General features: G+C 47.7%; 9 protein-coding genes across 9 annotated transcripts; 4 read left to right on the top strand and 5 right to left on the bottom strand.

Moving 5' to 3' along the window:
• Positions 1 to 264: 264 nt before the first annotated feature.
• On the bottom strand, positions 265 to 882 carry SPPG_08022 (uncharacterized protein; the record flags this gene model as incomplete). The annotated part of the gene is made up of 2 exons (XM_016756176.1): positions 265 to 381; positions 448 to 882. Coding segments are annotated over 2 exons (552 nt in total), but the record flags the coding sequence as incomplete, so codon positions are not given.
• Positions 883 to 2,099: 1,217 nt separating this feature from the next.
• On the top strand, positions 2,100 to 3,290 carry SPPG_08021 (uncharacterized protein). The gene is made up of 2 exons (XM_016756175.1): positions 2,100 to 2,506; positions 2,591 to 3,290. The coding sequence occupies exons 1-2, from the start codon at positions 2,122 to 2,124 to the stop codon at positions 2,980 to 2,982; spliced, it is 777 nt and encodes a 258-aa protein (XP_016604860.1). The 5' UTR covers positions 2,100 to 2,121; the 3' UTR covers positions 2,983 to 3,290.
• On the bottom strand, positions 3,214 to 6,492 carry SPPG_08020 (snoRNA-binding rRNA-processing protein PWP2). The gene is made up of 5 exons (XM_016756174.1): positions 6,296 to 6,492; positions 6,099 to 6,211; positions 5,242 to 6,021; positions 3,567 to 5,180; positions 3,214 to 3,501 (listed from the first exon to the last, which is right to left on the bottom strand). The coding sequence occupies exons 1-5, from the start codon at positions 6,311 to 6,313 to the stop codon at positions 3,384 to 3,386; spliced, it is 2,643 nt and encodes an 880-aa protein (XP_016604859.1). The 5' UTR covers positions 6,314 to 6,492; the 3' UTR covers positions 3,214 to 3,383.
• A 107-nt stretch (positions 6,493 to 6,599) lies between these two features.
• SPPG_08019 (uncharacterized protein) lies at positions 6,600 to 9,409 on the top strand. The gene is made up of 6 exons (XM_016756173.1): positions 6,600 to 6,759; positions 6,850 to 8,022; positions 8,090 to 8,155; positions 8,217 to 8,374; positions 8,445 to 8,602; positions 8,666 to 9,409. Exons 2-6 carry the CDS (start codon positions 7,113 to 7,115, stop codon positions 9,390 to 9,392), a joined length of 2,019 nt encoding a protein of 672 aa, XP_016604858.1. The 5' UTR covers positions 6,600 to 6,759; positions 6,850 to 7,112; the 3' UTR covers positions 9,393 to 9,409.
• SPPG_08018 (uncharacterized protein) lies at positions 8,336 to 10,252 on the bottom strand (the record flags this gene model as incomplete). The annotated part of the gene is made up of 3 exons (XM_016756172.1): positions 8,336 to 9,669; positions 9,742 to 10,037; positions 10,103 to 10,252. The coding sequence occupies 3 exons, from the start codon at positions 10,250 to 10,252 to the stop codon at positions 9,465 to 9,467; spliced, it is 651 nt and encodes a 216-aa protein (XP_016604857.1). The 3' UTR covers positions 8,336 to 9,464.
• Positions 10,253 to 10,869: 617 nt separating this feature from the next.
• SPPG_08017 (uncharacterized protein) lies at positions 10,870 to 11,886 on the top strand. The gene is made up of 3 exons (XM_016756171.1): positions 10,870 to 11,125; positions 11,190 to 11,367; positions 11,436 to 11,886. Exons 1-3 carry the CDS (start codon positions 10,885 to 10,887, stop codon positions 11,542 to 11,544), a joined length of 528 nt encoding a protein of 175 aa, XP_016604856.1. The 5' UTR covers positions 10,870 to 10,884; the 3' UTR covers positions 11,545 to 11,886.
• On the bottom strand, positions 11,615 to 15,292 carry SPPG_08016 (uncharacterized protein). The gene is made up of 12 exons (XM_016756170.1): positions 15,025 to 15,292; positions 14,653 to 14,958; positions 14,502 to 14,591; positions 14,359 to 14,443; positions 14,140 to 14,285; positions 13,801 to 14,075; positions 13,349 to 13,732; positions 13,202 to 13,294; positions 12,828 to 13,144; positions 12,367 to 12,761; positions 12,217 to 12,309; positions 11,615 to 12,153 (listed from the first exon to the last, which is right to left on the bottom strand). The coding sequence occupies exons 1-12, from the start codon at positions 15,247 to 15,249 to the stop codon at positions 11,683 to 11,685; spliced, it is 2,880 nt and encodes a 959-aa protein (XP_016604855.1). The 5' UTR covers positions 15,250 to 15,292; the 3' UTR covers positions 11,615 to 11,682.
• A 24-nt stretch (positions 15,293 to 15,316) lies between these two features.
• Positions 15,317 to 19,092, top strand: SPPG_08015 (uncharacterized protein). The gene is made up of 13 exons (XM_016756169.1): positions 15,317 to 15,609; positions 15,706 to 15,860; positions 15,934 to 16,022; positions 16,089 to 16,150; positions 16,206 to 16,331; positions 16,401 to 17,289; positions 17,347 to 17,478; positions 17,548 to 17,610; positions 17,677 to 17,822; positions 17,894 to 18,083; positions 18,148 to 18,570; positions 18,658 to 18,735; positions 18,790 to 19,092. Exons 1-13 carry the CDS (start codon positions 15,424 to 15,426, stop codon positions 19,011 to 19,013), a joined length of 2,763 nt encoding a protein of 920 aa, XP_016604854.1. The 5' UTR covers positions 15,317 to 15,423; the 3' UTR covers positions 19,014 to 19,092.
• On the bottom strand, positions 19,000 to 19,871 carry SPPG_08014 (U6 snRNA-associated Sm-like protein LSm2). The gene is made up of 4 exons (XM_016756168.1): positions 19,804 to 19,871; positions 19,633 to 19,690; positions 19,411 to 19,569; positions 19,000 to 19,351 (listed from the first exon to the last, which is right to left on the bottom strand). Exons 2-4 carry the CDS (start codon positions 19,633 to 19,635, stop codon positions 19,229 to 19,231), a joined length of 285 nt encoding a protein of 94 aa, XP_016604853.1. The 5' UTR covers positions 19,636 to 19,690; positions 19,804 to 19,871; the 3' UTR covers positions 19,000 to 19,228.
• Between the last annotated feature and the right edge of the window lie 81 nt (positions 19,872 to 19,952).

Here is a 19,952-nt window from a genome sequence, read left to right as displayed (position 1 = left end):
CCAATCACAAGTGAGACAAGTCATCCTAAATACACTGTGCCACTTGATTGAAAGGGGCAGATGCCAGTGTGTCAGGATACTCATCTAATTTAGCCAGAAATGGCTAAATCTGCTTATTTATCTAATTCTGGTCAAATGAATGCTGACACCATCAGCAAAGTCATGTGACCACTAGTTTGGAACCACATCTAACCAGTATAACCATAGCACTGACAGAAGAATTCTGTCACAAGGTAAGTTGTTCTCCACATATACTGCCTTCACCTCAGCTTCTAGGGTCTTTGCTGACTTTCTCACTCCATGCTTTCCGTACTTGTTGGCATTGGGGTGTTTCAAATACACAGACACCGAGGTACCATCCATTGTGATCGAGCCTTCAAACTGCATATCACAGTGAGACCGAAAAGTTTTGGTACATAGATTACAGACACGCAACCATAAATCGACCTTCTCTATGGCTTCTGCTTCTCGCTGCATGATGCAAAGGATATGCTGGTACAGGATTTTGGAGTCGATGCGAATGTGGCTTTGGATGAGCGAGTGGTGCAGAGGTATGGCACTGAACCGTTGAAATCCATGCTTTTCATATAGGCTTGACAACCGACAGTATGCAGGAAAGAAGGACATCACGTCAATGGCAATGAGGTAGGCAAGCAGCTTGTCTTGATCAGGAAATGGCAGGTTAAGTGTCCAGATCTCTTCTAGAAGCTCACTCTCTTCAGCAGTCAAGTCATCCAGCGACTCAGGCATGATATCAAAAAGAAAAACTGACTTTAAATAGTGTAGCTGAGTAAAGAAAGCTTTTCGTGCATCACTTTTCGGTGGCAGTTGCCCTTTCCATCCCTTCACATCAAGCCGCAGATTGATATATCGGAGCAGCATTGTAAGGTAGACCTGTCCTTTAGTATTTGCACTTTCGTGTGAACTTAGATTTTCGCGACGCATCTTGCCCTCACATCACCATATATAGCTATAGTGATCATGTAGCCATGTATGGCCAAAGTATGGCACAGCACGTAACAGTAGTTAGATTATGTAAGCCCCGCCATGCTGATGACCTGTCAAAGTCGTTCGGTTCCGCGGCGGCCCCGTAGTTAGAAGATTATTTGTCCCTTTATTTGCTAGCGCCAATCACTTCCGATTGGTGCAAGAGGGACCGCACCAGCGGAGGCGGGAAATCTCAGGCCAACGCCCTGCTGAAGGAGGGAGCAAGCATAAAAAGAGCGCTGCTCCAAAACCCCTCAGGAAGGAGGGCAGCAAGCAAGGAAAAACTAGAAGAACAACTAGCCTAGTTAGCAACGCGAGGAACTATCAATAGTCCCCTTTATCTTGTATTAACAACAAAGTCTTTATACAGCCCTCTCGCAGGGCCCAACAATTCACAAGAAAAATGTCAACTAGAGCAATCTGGTCGATTGACGTTACACAGCATCATCATGAAATGTTCTTGAATGTTGACCTTCAGGTTTGTCATCATACTCACTGTCAGGTAATTGATTGACTGCTGCTTGCCTCATAGATTTGGGTGAAAGAAGCTGACAATTTGGCAGTACCGTTGAACATATGGCAACAAGCATCTGCATATCACCTTCTTTGCATCCGTTCTTGGTTGCCAAGCCTCCGCCTTGTTGAGAAGATACAGGATGGCTTCGATTGTATCTTCATTTACTGTGGGAAAGGTTGGTGCAGATAGGATGTAGAATTTGAGAGCATGGGAAGCATGATCAGCAAGTTGATGGATGATGGTGATGTAATCTCAAAGCCATTGGTGATAGTTTGGCAGGAAAGCTTTTGCAAAGGAAGTCTTGTTGCAGGTATGTAAAGTGGGTTTGTCAAGTTTTTCAAGCTTTTGCTTCTTCTTTGGTGGCATGATGATATCTGTAGAAAAAGATGAAAGCCTGGGAAAATGGACGATGACTTATATAGGATTTTGTGGATCAAACCATAGTTCATGAGTCTAAATCGAGTAAAATTATGATTAAATTGGTTGGAATCTTTGTACTAGTGCCAATACCCATCGGCTCCGCACCATAATATCACAGTCCAACCAAGGCACGTGACTGCTGGATGATAACCGTGAGGGCTTTTCCAGATCTGGCGAGTTTGGACGTCCTTTTGGAAATGCACCCTGTAGCCGTGCGATTTCTATGCGGCCGGAGGGTTGTCCATATTCAGCTGTGCAATCTTGCGGTACCTGCAAGGTCTAGTTCCTCTGCCTCCCGAAGCCCCATACCTTCCTCCCGACCACCGTCTTCCGCGACCGTCATACACAAATCTCAGCATGGCTCCCACAACACTGATCGCCTAGGAGCCTCTGGAGACTACACCTTTTTTGGGAATATCAGCTCTGGGGAAGGTGGTAGAACACTGATATACACCGGCTCGCTCAACAGCTGGATACATCGTTGCAGGCTGTTTGCTGGAGCGATGACTGTGGTCCCGCTTGTAAGCTTGCCGTGGATCCTCGAGAAGAGTGTTGTAACGCTCCCACAACTACTTCCTTGGCGTAAGTGCAACTGCAGTCTATAATGAGAAAAAAGAGATATGACAACAGAATCTCACGGTCCGTATGACAACAAATTTATGACAGTGGGAGCAACATCGGCCATACCGTGGATTGTCCTACACGTATTATCAAAAAACTATGTGACCAAACTCTATAGGTACCCACCGCAACAGCAGCCTGGAGGGGCAGGCAAAAATCACTCCCTTGCGGAACTCTTTGCATTCGAAACCCGCACTCTCTGGGGTGCACGTCGTGAGACTGTGGTCCCGTTGTCCCGTCTTCGCTATAAACCCGGCTGGGTGACGCAAGTATGGGAAACAGTACCAGATGTTAGAGGAAAAAAGAGGGGTTTCTTTGTAGATCCCAGCGTTGTCAAAGGTGATCCGCTGTTGGGAGGATTTTGGGATCAGATTAAAAGGCAAAGCCCGAAGGTTGCCGAATCTGATGACGATCAAACTGGAACTTTGGCATCATAAATCTGATGGGAGTATACCTCTTATCAAATCGATGAAGACGGGTCCTTGTCCTCTCCATCTCACAAAAGTCATCTTTTGGCTTTGAAGGCTAGGCAGTGCCGTGTGCAGGGCCCGCTAGATGGCAGGACAACCGGTGCAGGTTAGATTATCTGTAGCAATCATTGGTGTGATTAGAATTGTAGCACTAGTAATGGACACATGGTTGGCTCCCGCTTCTTTTCTGCCTGATGACGGGTCAATAATGAAATTGCCTGGGCTTCATGTGTTACAGTGCGCTCACAAATATAAATACATCTATTTACGAAGGATGCTTGCTGCCGCTAACGATTTCAATATGCAATTCTACGTAGATACCAACAACTGGTGTACCAAACACAACTTTGTCTGCCTAAATCATCCCGCTATATTACCATATCCATACTGACTTCCTCCATCTGTACGACTTCGGTGGGCCCTTCTGCTAGCTTTTGCTTGTGAGCATTTAATAGGTATCCCATCGTGTAGGTATTATCGTTGCAACTTTAAAACAACGAATAGTCAGACTCGATCGGCATTTTGCACATGTGCAATAGGAGGTTACTTACACTTTCCCGAGATCCTCATACATTTTCGACATCCCCTTTTGCAACCCGCGTAGGACACTCGCGAATTCAACGCTGTGGTCTTTCAAATATCGGCCATGATACTTTAACAGCGTTGTGGCCCACATGAGATTGAACTGGATTCGCGGGCTTGCCTCCATATATGTAATCACAAACTTCAGCATTCTCTCCAAGTACTTCACTGGAAGCTCCCGTGCTATCAGCATGATCTCATCTGCTGGAATGTTATCATATACTTTTTGTATGATTGGCCTTTCACCCAGCCTGAAACTCATGACTAAAGATCGAAGATATTCCTTGTCTCGCAATGCTTCCATGATCGCGTCCGGCGTGATGTCAAGTTCAAGATCGAAAGGATCAAACAAGAGGGTTTCATCGAGGAAATAGATGAGAAGACCCTCCGTTGAAGCTGCAGCCCATGATCGTCCAGTAGGAGAAAACCGAACGCCTTTGGTTCGCGCCAGTGGTCGCGTCTTTCGCAGACTGGCATCGCCCTTTATCACACCGGGTAAACTTGTGTCCATTCGATCTTCTAGGTCGCTGAGGTCCCCGGTGTCATCGATCAAGTCCTTCGGTCCAGCCTCCGTCATGTTCTTACTATTTAGAAACTCTTGCATACCATCCATTGACAGGTTTTGGGAAATCTGGAATCGCTTCAGAAGCACCTTGGTTGGCACGTCATATATACACACATACTTTGAGTTGCCTCCAGCGATTAGTCCGGTCCCGTCCGCCGTGAAGCATATGGAAGTGAAGTGTTTTCCAGCCGAGTTGTTCGCAGCAGTCATGCGATCATCCGCTTTACGACCTCCGGAAATATGCTTTCGCCCTTCTATCGAGCCAACCTGCTTCCCTTCATTCACATTCCAGAGGCTAACCTGACCATCTAATGTTGAAGCAGCCAGGACTTTTCCATCTGGACGATACGCAATGGAAATGACCTCGGCTTGGTGTTCCATGGCTTCTTGCGCCCGATCTTTGCCAAACACATCCCACATCCGGACGGTTTTATCCCAGGAGCCCGAGGCCAGTATGCCCTCAGAAGGTGAGAAGGTGAGGTGACTCACAGGTCCTTCGTGGCCTGTGAGAATATCCAGCAGCTTTCCAGTTTGCACTGACCATACAAAAATCTCAAATGTATCAGAGCTCCCTGCACAAACGACTTCTCCACTCGGATCAACCGCTAAGCACGAAAATTGAACAGGAGTTGGCGTCGTGAATGTCCGAAAGTTCCGATATCTAATGAGGTCGAAAGCTCGTACGGTTCCATCCAACGAGGCTGAAAACACTATTTGACCTTGCTTTGCAAATTCGACCGCCGTGACACCGGCAGAATGTTCCGTGAAGGTTACAAAGCAGAACCCAGTCTGCGTATTCCATAGTTTCACTTTCCCGTCGTCTCCTCCAGTTATCACAAATTGTCCATCTTGCGAGTAAGACAAACAGCTCATCTCATGGTGATGCCCTTGTTGCTTCAAAACGTATGACTCAGACTGCCACTCCCACACGAGAAGCTGTCCAAGAGCAGACGATCCAAATGCCAGCCATTCCCCAGATGAGTTAATGGCCGTAGCTGTGATTTTCTTTTGGGATATACTGGGGACAATCGATATTAGTGCGTGGGTGAGGTACTGATTTCCATGGCATATATGCCTACCTCAGTGTGTGGATGTTTGTGAAATCAGGCAGCTCCCAGATTCCAAAGATACCAGAGGTAAAGCCTACTACCAGTAGACTTGAGGCGGCATGGAACGCTACACTTACCACCTTCGCGTGGTTTTGATTGAAGTAATGTCGTGCTGATGTTCGCCATTTCTTCACCCTGATTCTTTCCCCATCTCCCACTTTCCTTTTCTTTGCTGTTGCTGGCTCCTCCCCGTTCATTCCAGACTCATCCTCCCCTTCCATTTCCTCCTTCATATTCCATTCAAACAAGGCCCCATCTTTACCCACAGTATATACAGTATTCACATCTTTCGAGAACCACGCACCGACAACAGTATCACGATGCCCGGCTAAGACCGCCCCATGAAATCCTTCTATTGGATCTACAGCATACAGCCTTGCAGTCATATCTTTACTTCCAGTAAGGAAAAATCGTGAATCAGGCGACCAAGAAAGGTGGACTACATCATCGTAGTGTCCGGGATATTTTCGATGTAGGATAAACGGAGCAAACTCGAGAGTAAACCCGGGTGTCCGCCAGACATGTACATGTTTCTCGTGAGTAACAGCTAGATAGCGACCGTCAGGGCTGAACACTAGATCGCGAACGGGCGTTTTGAAATTGAAGTGGTGAAGTACTACTTGTCGCTGGAAATTCACCAAAAGTGCCCGGCCGTCTTCGTCGACTGTAATCAAAAGTGAGCCATTTGGTGACAGAGCGAGGCGGACAATGTCTTTTCTGTTCTCAAACGGCAGTGTGTGGGACTTATTGCTGTAGGAAAAGTATGCGTACCGTTAATATTAGGCGGAACCAGTGCCAGTTTCCTCCTTCCTCCACTATTAACGTACCTCACGAGATCAAAAACTGTTACCCGGTTTCCTACGGGGCTGACGACTGAGTTCCCATCGGGTGTGAAAATGACATTCCCTCTCTTGTAGACCGTCCCACACAGGTTGGAAAACTATACATCACAAAATGGGAAAGTCAATACACCTGTTATCATACGCGACAAAAGAAGAAGAGGGGTATCTTTATGTTCACTCACTTTGTAGTTTAACTTCATGTTGCAAGGACGGAACTGGCCCAGCACAAGCGACAGAAAAACGACAATACAGAGACCTTGAAACACAGACGACTCTTTACAAGACCAGTTTCCGCCAGCGTCCCTCCCTTCTGTACAATAAGTCCTTTGTCGTCAAACAATGGTGGATCTCTGGTCGATCTGTTCGGTCGTTGTAACTCCGAACAAAAAGAATAATCAAATGCTTGGTCAAGATCAGTGTATCACGTGATCGTGACTGTGGCTTGGCGAAGGGTCATGATTGTGACGCTTTGGGAGTTGTGTTTTGAGCTGCACGCAAAAATCAGGTCAATCAAGGCGAGAAAAACACCGTAAATCAAGGGCATTCAAGGCAACTGGAGAAGAAGGAAAGAGAGAGAGAAGATCGTTTGCGTTTGCTTTCGAGAAAGCTGTGCTTGCGGATTCCATCACTCGTTCTTTTTTTGGTGGTACGTTTTTTATATTGGGGAAAAGGGCCGACGATAGAACACCTTTTTAACAAAAAACGCACCCGTTACTCGCACCCGACACATATGCAGTAAGCAAGACGGCGCTACAGGTACCTTTGGAATCGGAAGCTCTTTTGATTCATTTGGCAACTGCGCCGTATATATACCGGCTGCTTCGAGGTCGAGCGGCATGAAATTTACTTTTGCCACCTGCAACCACAAACTTCAACTGGAAAGCCAAACAAGTTGGGCGAACCAGACACTGATTCGCCCTCGCTTGCTGTCGACCGTGGAAAACCCTCACCGAACAACGACGCAACCACCATCTCGCCTAGCGCCGTTCGTCTATTGCAATGGCAGATAAAGAGGACCGAAACCCTTACTCATACTCCCTGGGAGCGCAAGGATTCTTTCCTTACAATACTCCAGGATCTCCAGCTCACACCAGCACAATAACGCCAACGCCCTCATCTCCAGCGTACGGTGGAGGTGCATATGGAAACCAGGGCCAAATGTACTCCTCCATACCACATCGGTATCCAAATCACATCCATCTCGGGCAGAAACTGCCTGGGCACGTATTGCAGTCTCCACAGCTCAACCATGCGATACCGACGTATCAACAGCACCTTTCGCACGCTGCGACCACAGCTGTGCCAGCAATCAACTCGGTGGGTGCGAGTGTCAGCGGCCAAGTCGCTGGGCCGCATCATCAAAAGCAGATGGACTCCGTCATACTGTCAAGGCAAGCTGCATCTCCACATCATCACGCACGCGTCGCTGCGGCTGCTGCCCGAACCGGGATGTCGAATTCAGAGAGTAATGGCAATACCTCCTGCGTGGGCAGTACCGTCGACCCGTCAGCCAAGGCGTCGCAATGGACCATTATCGACTTGGGAGGAATGCAAATGAAGAATATCAGCAGAAATCTTTTCGGCTACACATTTCTCACAACCCTCTATCTGAATCACAACGCGTTGGCCTCACTATCGCCCGAAATTGCAAAGCTGACCAACTTGGTGGTTCTGGATCTATCTGGAAATCGCCTATCGTCAGTACCGTCAGAACTGGGCATGCTCGTCAGCCTACGGGAGCTATTACTATTTGACAATGAATTGACTTTCCTTCCGCCGGAACTGGGACAACTCTTTCAGCTCGAAACTCTCGGGTTGGAAGGCAATCCACTCAATGAGCCAGTGGGTTCAATGATTCAGAAGGAAGGGACGAATGCGGTCGTCACCTATCTGCGAGAGATGTGCCCTGGTAACTATCAATGATGAAGTTCATTACTCCGCGAGCTGCAGCATACGAATGATTAATTCCGTTGTAGTTGGTCCACCTCCGGCTGATCGTGAATGGATTCCCTTGGAAGATGAGTACACAGCAGACTCGAAAGGTTCGTGCAGTAACCTGCAAGTCTCTGGAATTGTGAATTGACTTCTCCAATTGCATCGTAGATACCTTCACTGTCATGTGTTACAACATCCTTTGTGAAAAGTACGCAACTCCCCAAGCGTATGCCTACACTCCGTCTTGGGCTCTCAACTGGGATTACCGGAAAGATCTTCTCCTGCAAGATATTCTAAACTATAGTGCGGACATCGTGTGCCTACAGGTTGGTGTTATCAGCTTACGCGAGCTTTTGCTATATATTGTCTAATTATGATGATGGTTTTGCCATACAGGAAATGCAAATGGACCAGTATGAAGATTTTTTCCGAGATCAATTATCGCAATTGGGCGGCTATGAAGGTGTCTTCTTCCCGAAGTCACGAGCGCGAACGATGGCAGAGTACGAACGAAGACAAGTTGACGGATGTGCGACTTTCTGGAAAGCCAACAAGTATGCATCTAACAATCGCTAGTATCTTCTGAGGAATGATTCTGATCGGTGATATCTTTTTAGATTTTTCCTCGTTGAGAAGCATTGCATCGAATTTCAACAATTCGCAATGCAGAGGCCGGAGCTGCGGAAGGCGGAAGACGTGTTCAACAGAGTGATGATAAAGGACAACATCGCAGTTGTGGCACTGTTGGAGAACAAGGAGACCCATGGCCGTATATTGACCGCCAACGCACATCTACATTGGGACCCATCGTACAAGGACGTCAAGCTCGTCCAAACTGCGATGCTGATGGAAGAGTTGGAGAGGTTGGGTAACACATGGTCGCGGAATGCACCAAAAGACGCAGCAAGAAATTCGCAAGATGTTGCACGGGTACCTCTTTTAATATGCGGAGATTTCAACTCACTGCCAGATTCGGGCGTATACGAGTTCCTGTCGAGCGGTCGAGTACCTCAGGACCATGAGGACTTTGGAACGTATACATACGGTCCATACACATCAGAGGGTCTGCAGCACAAGTTCGCGCTCAAATCTGCGTACTCCCATACGGGAGAGCTAGAGTTCACCAATTTCACGCCCCAATTTAAGGGTGTCATCGATTATGTATGGTATTCGACCAACACTTTGAGTGTGACTGGACTGCTTTCGAGTGTAGATAGAGAGTATATCTCGAGGACTGTGGGTTTCCCCAACGCGCACCACCCATCAGATCACTTGCCGTTGGTTGTATCGTTGCGAGTAAAGTCCCCCGGCGCTCCAACAACAAGGGTGTTGCGGTTTCAATAGAAAAAAAGTCTAAACAACGTCTCAGTGCGTCCCTCTCCTTTTCATTCTATGATGGCATTCGCCTGCAAGAGTCTATCTTTCTTGCATTCTCTTTTCCATTTCTAAGAATGCTTTCATGCCAGGATCTATCATGTCTTCCGGAGGTGTCTCTTCCTGCAGTTCCTGAGCAGCTTCTTCTTCTCTCCCTGCAGCTAGCAATAGTTCCCTACGACGATCGCGAATTTTACGTTTTGAGGTTTGATAATCGTCCATGTCCTCCTGATACAAATCCCATACACTTTAAAAGAAGCGTGTCACCAGAACGCAGAGTTATCGACGTAACTGACTCAAGATGAACCAAGCGGCCTACCAGTGAACACATCCAGACATGCAACAATTTGTTGGAGCTTCAGGTTGAACGAGATTTCTCTCCTCTTCTTCCAGCCGTGCCAACTCTTCGTCAGAGGCTGCTTCAACAACATTTTTCTTCACATTGTTTTCATCTAGTAGTTGAGGTTGAGTATCTGGGGTAATATCGGTGGCGGGATGACGTTGCTTGAAAGTCGGCGGGCGTAAGAAAGCCTCAGGAAGATCTGGGGTGTCAGATCCTTCAGAACGAACATTCACGTTCCGAAGCCTTGTGGGATCAAACTGATGGCTATGGGGCTAACGAGCAAATGACTTTGTCAGCTATGTGTAAGGGATGGAAAAAAGGGAAAACGCTCGTGTACCTGTTCCAATATCAAGTCGTAGTATCGATATCTGTCGGCAAGCGAAGCTGCTGCAGATAGATGACGAAAAAGCTGGAAAGGTGGCAGAGCATTGTTTGGACGTCTGTGAATGTAACCAATGGTAGAGCATGTCGCTTGCAGTCGACCCATGGAGTTCCAAGCATCTTGTGAGGTGATGGACGTTCAAATGGTTCAAAAGATGGTGACTCATCCAGGTTGCATAATCTATGAGTAAGCAACGATCACTTTGGGTTTTTAAACGATGGAGGACATTCCGTTCATCTTTGCAGAGCCTTGTCAACTTAAGTCATCTGCAGTTTCTCAATCCACGTACATGCTTATCCCCCTTCACTTTATTTACTAGCACCATCCTGATATAATCGATTGTTGGGCGCTTTTCATGTCATTGACCTGGTAGCGAACCACCGGGGGCATTTAGGCAAAGTCGGAGGAGTATAGGAGTCAACCCAATTCCTAAAGCATCATAGTATATTCTATGTTTATCATTGGTGTTAAAGGCCAGTATAGTTTCAAACGTGGCCAAATATATGTCGTGTTAAACCCGTCAGTCATCAAAGGTTGGTCGGAACGGCAGTTGCTTGCAGTCCTCGCCTGCATTACTATCGTTGGCTTCCAGTACACCTCATAGCTACTGTAGCTCACTTCATCCTGGTCCACCAATGCTGGTATTCACGTGACTGATTTTTGTTGCCATGGTTCCCAACGCTCGCTGGCCATCCTGCGTCTCCGATAGTCTGCCCATTTACAATTTTGTTTGGCAAATGTCTCTTCAGCTTATACAGCGGCTGCAACGAGCCACGGCCGTTAGGGCTCTTTGCTCTATTGCCACTTACTCCCCTCTTCCTATGCAACGATGCTTTTCTGTAACCTCACGCACTCAAAGTACGGAATTCAAACAAGAACGGATTTCAATGACGGCGCCCATAGCGAACTGGAATCTCGCCACACAATACGTTGAATTGCCTGCAAAGGAGAAGGCTACCTTTGTTCCGAAAACCAGAGGTGAGTTCCTTTCTCGAATACCCGGTGATCTGTGTGATCTGACGATCGAGTAATTATTTAACAGGTCCGTTCACTGACCCGAAAACGTTCCTCACCGCGATTGGCCGGGGATGTGATTCATATGCAGACAAGTTCAAGAGCTGGGAACACCTTTTCACGGTAACAGCAGACCAAATGGAGAAAGAATTGGGAGTAAAGTGCACACACCGCAAGTATATAATGGGATGGAGAGAATGGTACAAGTGAGTAGAGACTGTTCCTGTGTTGTCCCCGTTAGTTCTGTGAGTAGATACTGACCATGCATTCACAGGCGTGGCATAGATCCGTATCCTGTTGAAATCCCAAAAAGGCAAAAGAAATATCTGAAGAGCAAGGCTAAAGTGCAGCTGGCCCGTTTGAAGCGGCAAGGATTAGCCTAAGGCACGACAGCTGCGAAGTACCGTTATTGTGCGTGAGCACCTTGTAAACTATCATGACCATTTACATCTTAAGGGGTTACCTTTTTATAAACACATTCTTATTATTTACAAGAGAATACCATATGGTATTAATCAAAATTACATTGGACGCGACGATGTGCCATATTCGTCCGGTATGGCCGAATTTAGCAAATCTGGTTCCTCCATTGGCACCTGAACCACAATGGATAGATCCGGTGGAAGCCTTGCGTAATACAGGTTGTAATCTAGTCTCGTCGCAAAGTTGCCAAACAGATAATCGTCGGTGGTCGCATGGTGCTTCAAGGTGTCAATTAACGTCCGCATCTGGTGTACGAACGTAGTTTCCAACTCTTTCAGCGTTTGGTTTGCGTTCTCGGCATTCAGAACTGTTCCACCAGTTGCAGATATGTATGCGTCAGAGAGGGGATCAGGTATCGCAGATGGGTGTGATGAGTGAGCTAGATTGTCCGGGATGCCATACTCGGAAGGCGCCTTTCCAGCAACGAACGTGTACGGCGCTTTGAAGCGCGTATATGAATGCGAAAAGATGCAGAAGTCTATACATATAGACATCAGCTTTCTAAACACCTGTATGGAAAATTAGATCAATGGTGCATCGGGTGCAAGAAGATTGCCTGTCACTTTAGTTACCTTCACCATTCCCAGGTGTGAAAGCATCAATTCTGTCAACAGCGCATCTTGATAATCATCGTGGAGAGTCATGACAGCTTCAATGGTTGGAGCCTATAGGAGAGAATTTATAGTCTCGTCATCAGAGGCTTGATGAATCGCAACATTTACCTTTTGCAGCCGCTCCTCGAACTTTGACCAGGTCGGCTCAATCACCTCATAGCCGACATGGTACATATATTGCTGTATGAAATGGAGCATCTTCGCTCTCAGCGCACACATTCGGCTCATAAAAAGTGACTCCTCCCTTTCGCGACCCAAAGCTTCCTCTTCCTCACTGTCCAAGTCGGTAAAGAGCTGATGCCCTTTGTTTCGGCGAAACCTTCTCCCCTTGCTGTACAGTCCCGACTTCAATTGATGACGCCAAGCATCGCCCAGTTGCCGCTCAATATACTTGCATTGAAATAGATGCCGGAAAATAACCTGATATTTCACCAAGACCTTTTTATTGATAATGAGGGAGGTGGGAAACGGGACATCGTAATGAAGTTGGAATGCTTGAATACCTGATGTACAGCGCCATATGAGCAAATTGCATGACCGTTGGTCTCCGTAGACCTGCTTCTACTTACCGGATTGTTTCTTCCTTGCTCTGAGAAGCTCTTCTTCCAAAAATGATTTGCTGCCGAAATCAAAGACGTTCCCACAAACCGTGCTGATTTTTATCAGCTGAATTATGAAGTGGGTCCGACAGAGTTCTGCTGATACGTCCTCTTTGTATTCATGGCTGCGGGGTCCTGCGGCAGGATTTCGTAAAACTAATTCCAAGAGCGATGCAACCTGCTCAATGGGCACTTCGTCGATAGGTTTGAGTAAATGCTCATGGGCCACGTCAAGGAAGTGGACCAGGAAGTCCGACTGCTCAAGCAGGTAGAAGTGCTTTATGGAACTATTCAGACGTGAGTCACGGATTTCATAGCTGTCATACAAAAGAGATCCCTCTCACCGTAGCCTTGCCAGTAGCTGGTAGTCATTAAATAGTAGGCTTAGCAACGTGGTGTTGGCATACCGGTAAGCACCTTCGATATCCTGGACGAATCTGGGAGTTTTATTAGACTGGATAAAATTTCCGTACCACACAAATATCAAGCACCTTTCTCCGCCAACCGCTTGTATGGCGTCTCCTATTGTTGCCCGGGTGCGACTTTCGTCCAGTAGTTCTGCATATGGCTTTGATACCTCCTTCCCACATTCACGTACGACGTTGAGGTATTTGCCTGCGTGCAGGATCTTCTCCTCATATGGCTTTAGAAAGTCCGGAACAAAGCTGTGTCGGAGGGTGTACCGCTTGTCCCAGTAAACATCATTGAAATCCTCAGACAGCTGCTCCTTGTCCATCCCGCGCTTCTCCTGCACCATAAACTCATCATACGGATCGATGATTTCCCCAGAATTTATCCAAGTCCTCAACATGACTGTGTACGGAACCGCAGCAGCGGTCAGAAGTTGCGAGTAGAGTGCTTTGACAACAGGATCCCTGAGACACCGTGTCAGTCCCCACACGCTCTTCAGCTTTCTCATGTCAACCGAGCAGTGCCAACTCACCCACTGAAAGAGAGCATATGTTGGGAGAGAATCCCAAGTAAGACGCCACCACCAGCCTGATTTCCCGGGGTCAAAGCACTTTTAGTCAGCTCGTCTTTGCCCTCTTCTGGTTTGAGCTTTCCGGTCTCTTCCGCCTCGGCAATCGCTTTAATCAATGATGCCAGAGCTGACATAGTGGTCAGGGAAGGATGAAGATAAAACCACAACTTCTGAAGTCCAAAGTTTGGGGCAGTAAGAGCTTGGTGCTCCAATTGAACTATAAGTAAAAGGTAGTTCTAAAATTAATGTTAGCACACAATGAAACGTTTTTATGCTCATTGTAAACGTGTCTCATCTGACCTTCACAAGACTTCGCATGGTTGCTGCCAAGGCATGCTGTACTCGCCCATGTTCAAACTTTGAGTGGGAGTCGATAAACCGCTCAACTACTTCCAAGTTACCCGCAAGGGGTAAAATCCGCTTCACCAGTTCGGCAATTGATTGATCTAAGCGATATATACATAATCTTTACGGTCAGATTTGGCACGTTGGGCAAAAGATGACCACCGTAGTGCTTACCCATAGTAGAATCGCAGCGAAATGGGGATGACTGGGTCGTTTCCACTTCTACATCGCTGCGTTGAATATAGGCGCCCTCAATGCCCTTCAGTCCTAATTCATCAGCCGGAAGGATAGAGCTCAGTACTAGATAACGAACTCACCATTAGCACATAAAGCAAATCATGAATCACAAGCTTCTCCTGTTCGCCGTATGGTAGAGATCCGAGTGGTTCTTTCTCGCCAGCAGGCGGCTATGCATTGACCCATGAGCGTTTTATGATTTATGACCATGAGCTAGCAGGAAAGGCGTACCACTGGGATTGAAGATTGCACTCGCGGCTTTAGTGGCGAGTCATTCATTTTATCAACAGGGACTTTTCCAGTAGGTTGTTTTCGCTCTTGTTGCACATCGGCGGCCACGGACCTTATCTTCGCGCGTATCGGTTTGTCCGCATCTTTCGGCGACGCTGCCGTCTTTGAGAATCTCCACGTCCTCGTGTCCCCGGGGGTCGGTACCATAGTCGAACCATCTAAGAATTCGGAGAAGTAGGAAGATGCCTCGGCGGTCCTGGTCCGCGACGTTTCCGCCGTTTGAGAAGCTGGGTCCTTGCCTCTGGCCTTAAATTCGTGAGATCACGAGCTTTTGAGTACAGTACATGCCATACATCGTAAATATGTCCTTACCTTAGTTTCATCAAAATTCCCCATAGATCGCGAGCGACTGACCGATTTACTGGACAACCGACCAGTGCCAATCACACCGGTCGGGGTTGAATCCATTTTCGCCACGCCGCTGCTTCCTCTAAGTATATTTCGAGATAGCCCAAACCCACCGATCGGACTGCCATACTCCAGCTCGCTCAGGTCAGTTTCGTCAAAACTAACCTGGCGGCGCAACTGATCGCTCATTGCGTTAAATGTACGATCAGCGCATTGCACCAGACGTGCTTCCAGCATGTTACCTACATTGGCATGTCCGACAGTCTGGACGCGTCTGGGTAAGCAAGGTTGCAGTGGATCTAACTAGTCCTGCCGATCTTGCTTTATGCCTCCTTCTACAATAACGGAACGACGACAGCTTCGATGAGCGCTTTAGACTTACGGTCCATATTCTGGGGCAATTTGCTTCTGCTGGGCTTGCAGCCAGTACACTACCCAGGGGTTACCCTACATCGAGATATGTTTGCGGGACACACGGGTGCCAGTAAATCAATGGAGGTTGTGCTGAGGTTTCTTTTCGGCACACTAGACCCGGTCTTATCAAAAGAGGTGGGATTATGGTAGAGGATGAACACTTGAGCAAGCGCGCACGCGCCCTCCTTAATCTCCGGTGAACTTACTTGACTGTACATTGCGTGCATGTAGCGGTTCGCCAAATGCTGGCCTATTGTGGACCGAGGGCAAGGGCGAGAATTTCGGAATGTTGCAGTCAAGTGGCTAGAATTTCTGAAGAAGGAGGGGCATATCCCATCAGACGTTTTGGTCCGACGGTCCTATTTTGATGAATGCAGAGGGGAAAGGTCAGGCCAGCTTCATCAATAGGAGGTGCTATTCATCCAAGTACAGTCTCAGTAAAACTTGTTCTTAATTCAGATTTGAGCGAGTGCTACTTGCTCTTTCGCATTATGTGCTGAAAGTAAGCTTCGAACGCTCTTGTGGGTCCAATCAAAATGTATCCTTGAGTGCGTTTTCACTTTGGCATCACGTTTCCTCGACACCATATGCTGAAAGTTTGATTACACGTATAGGTCGTCCACAGGGTGGGAAACGAGATTCTTTGATGGAGGAACTACGGATGAAAGCGCTGAAGGTACTTTTGGTGTTTCGATGATTTCCCTCGAATGATGCGTTGACAACTTTCTCAGGTGCGGATTACAGCTGTAGCACATGACTTCTTGGCTGAGGAAAAGACCCGAACAGACTTGCAAACGCAGTGGAAGTCGTATGCAGAGCAACTTACTAATGACTATCAAGACCTGGTCTGTCGGAAGGTGAGCATTTGAATGCCATTCGGTAAACTGGACTTTTTATTGAGTAGGGCGCCCGTTTTCGTCGAGTAGAAAGACGCTCATTTGACTCGCAGCCGGCTGCAAGAAGAGCTTCAGACTGCCTTTGATTCCTCCAAATTGGAAGATGCCCTCTCCCAGCGTGCGAACACTACTAGTCGTATTTCGGCCGGATGGACTACGGTAATTGACTGGATGAAAGAGAACCGGCGGAATATGGATATGACGGAGGACATTCTGAAGGGGCATACTAGTGACTGCGTCTTAGAGAACACATCCATGTGCTTTGAGCTTCCATCTGGTTTGCAGAATGGGGATGGACGCGTCACAACGCGACCTTATGTTGATGGTAGACTGGACCTAACTGCTATCACGAGACTCTGGAGCATTGCCCAGTTTGAATTGTTGAAAACCCTTCAAGGATCAGTTCTCAACCCAACATCTGAATGTGACCAGAGACCCTCATCGATAGCATGTTCGGAAACGCCGGATCTGGTAGCGGATCAGCTCTGCAAGCAAGAGACACTACTTGCCAGAATAAGGACACTAAAGAGTGATATGCAGACACAGCTGGTGGACATACGAGCAAGTATCGCTGCGAACCGTTCTGGCGTTCGCTCCAAGTATGATGATACACCCCCGAAACAAAATCGAGAGGAGACGTCAGATACAATTTTGAACGAGAATCCAGGACCGGACATGGACATCAGCACACCAACTGTCGTTAAAATTGTTAGCGAGCTTCCTACTCCGGAGGCTGTGGCGGCAATAAATGATATGGTGCGATCTGAGGTCACCGGCGCTATGGATGCCGCCGCTTCTGCGTCCATAGCTGCTTCGACCAGAGCCATGCGAGAGCGCCTAGTCGCAGCGGCTTCCTCTAGAATGGGCATTATAGACTTTGATTCTTCACACCAAGTCTCATCCAACAAAGACATCAAAGGTACGATGCTGGCGACAGCCGTATGTATCGACCTGTAGCTAATTGTTTGTTTGTCAGTCACACCGCCGGCGACACCTAAAGGTCATGGCCGGTCATCCAGGCTCCTGGCACCCACAGTTTCATCAGCAGCAAAGTGCAGGACTAGGCCACCTTCTAAGGCATCGGAGCCTTGCTTGGGCTCTCCTTCTCGTATGCAGTTCGCTGTAATTACAGGCGAATCGTTCATTGTATTAATTTGGTCGTTTCATTGACGTCCAGGCACCACGTTGCAGAGGAAAATAAAGGAGAAAACAACCAACAGCAGCAAGAAGAGAGTACCTGGTAAAAGCCTTTTGTTGTATCCCACCTTCGATGTCATTCAATGCTTAAATATGCGCGGGTTTGTAGATAAGCAAGGTGCATCCGCTAGCCAGAACGTCAGTCTCGTTAAGTCACGGACCAGCAATTCCCCTCGTCGCTCCAGCTTTACACGGACATCCACCGCACATTCCCAGCGAGAACCAACTGTCGCATACGATTTGCTTTGCGAACAGGTGATACGGTTGGGGTAGTAGCGATCAGAAGTACATTTATCTCATTTTCTGATACAACTTTCTTTTGGCAGATTGTCAACTTCGTTCACACTGAAATCGGCCCCGTCCCTCAAGTTCCCTCTGCGCCCGCTGGCTCCAGCATATCGCCTGGTAGGGTTGATCAATTAAACTTCTCCGATACGCATACAGGGTTGTTTCAAGACGATCTGAACGAGATGACTGAACCACCTGAGAACATCGCGGATCCCATAGCTGCGCTAGGTATGTATACTGCTCTACAAATACTGACAAGGGTCTTGATTCTCAAGTTCGTTACTGGTGTCAGGAAATCAGGGGTTCCATCCTCAGAAAGAGATTGCCCGAACTCCAGAGAAGTCTCAAAACCAGACCTTGGCCTCCAACAGCGTTCGTGGGTCAGCAACAAGCGCTAGACATACATCCTCTCGTGTCAACGCGTACAGACCCAAGACACCCAGTAAATTATCCCAGATTGTTACATTTGACTCCAGCTCCGATTCACTGTTGACAGATGATAATGATCAAAGCGACAAAGAGAACCTGGAGCGAAGTCCAGACAGTAAATCCCCGCGTACCCGCCATCGGAAGTCATTATTGACTTCGGAAAAAAATAATTCATATGGAAGAATGGGGAAAAGTCCCAACTCGCAACGCAAGAAACCCAAGCAAGGATTGCTGCAGATGTTACACACTCCAAAACGCATCGCTTTACGAAATTCCAAAACCCCTGGTATGTGCAATCTGCAATCTCATTGCTGGCAAAATGAAAGGATTTGGCCTGACCTGGCTTTGTTGGACTTTGACCTCTTGTTAACAGTCAACCGACAAAGCCGTAGTCGTACGGAGAGTCCGTCATCGCCGGCGATTGACTTTGGAGAAGTTGACGATTGGCTAGGTAGGAGACATATCAAGTCCTGCTCAATCCACAAATCTTACCCGTTATATGCAGATGAAGAAATACCGGACTTTCTCCTTGATGCTGATGACGAGCTGCACGGGACTGAAGAAGATGATCCCAATTTTGGTCCCATAAAGGTCGCGTTGCTACCACGACGCGGGAGTAACATCTCTTTCCATAGAGGGGGTATAGAGGATGACGACAAGGATCAGGAACTTGAAAACATGTTTGACAAGCTCCGACAGTTGAAGCTGAAGACAGCGGCGGCAAAGTAGCGTGACCAATATTTTGGCCACCTTGTAATATATTGGCTCTGCAGTAGAGCAAAAGTAATGGCTAACACTTGTCGATTCCACCGCCGGATCCACCTCCACAGTTTGATTACCGCTTCATTAAACGATGCGGGGACGCATGCCACGCCCTGAGCACATTACTTGCAACATCTCGTCGTTGTCATTATATGTACACCCCACCACATGCTACCGTACTGCTATCGTCCAGCCTGTGCTTCTCGTCTTGCTGCGTCTTGTAACAGTGCGGTATCCACATGTTGGGCGGGTAGAGATACATATCGCACTACGGAACCCCGAACGAAACAGTTCTTCACGGACATCTGCAACCACACATTAGCTGCTCGAATCGAATGACAACATGTACCAGCAAGACACAAACCATATGCGGGTACTTTTGTTCATCCACAACATGTACATCGTCCAGCTTGATATTCAGGAATTGGTCAACAGACACGAGTGTACCGCGGATCTCCAAGTCGTTCTTTAGCTCAACCGTAACTTGCTTCCCGACAAGGGTCTTGAAGAACGAGTAGAACAGCTGCCATCGGTAGATGCAGATAAGTGTCTTGCGTTCAAGCCATCGTCATATCATCACAAATACCATTGGAACTGAGTATGCTGTGACGACACAAACCGTTCGTCGTTGTCAATTACGATATCTACGAGTCACAAACAAGAGGTCAGCCCGGAAGGAATGACGAATAATTGGGAGGAACGAGAGTCCCCGCGCGCTGTTCAGGTCACAATGGTGCGATGCATCTCTGGTCCTCACCTTCACAACCCGTTCACCACCTTGTTCATATGAATCTGGGCAGGAGGCATTCGTTTGGTGGTTGACCGATCGTCGGCTTGTTGCCATAGCAATGTGACCTCGTCAGCAGCGCAGCGCTACGCGTCCAGCGCGCGCGCGATGCCTTTTGA

Source organism: Spizellomyces punctatus (genome assembly GCF_000182565.1).
Source record: "Spizellomyces punctatus DAOM BR117 chromosome Unknown supercont1.18, whole genome shotgun sequence".
NCBI lineage: Eukaryota > Fungi > Chytridiomycota > Chytridiomycetes > Spizellomycetales > Spizellomycetaceae > Spizellomyces > Spizellomyces punctatus.
This window is presented reverse-complemented; position numbering and strand designations above follow the sequence as displayed.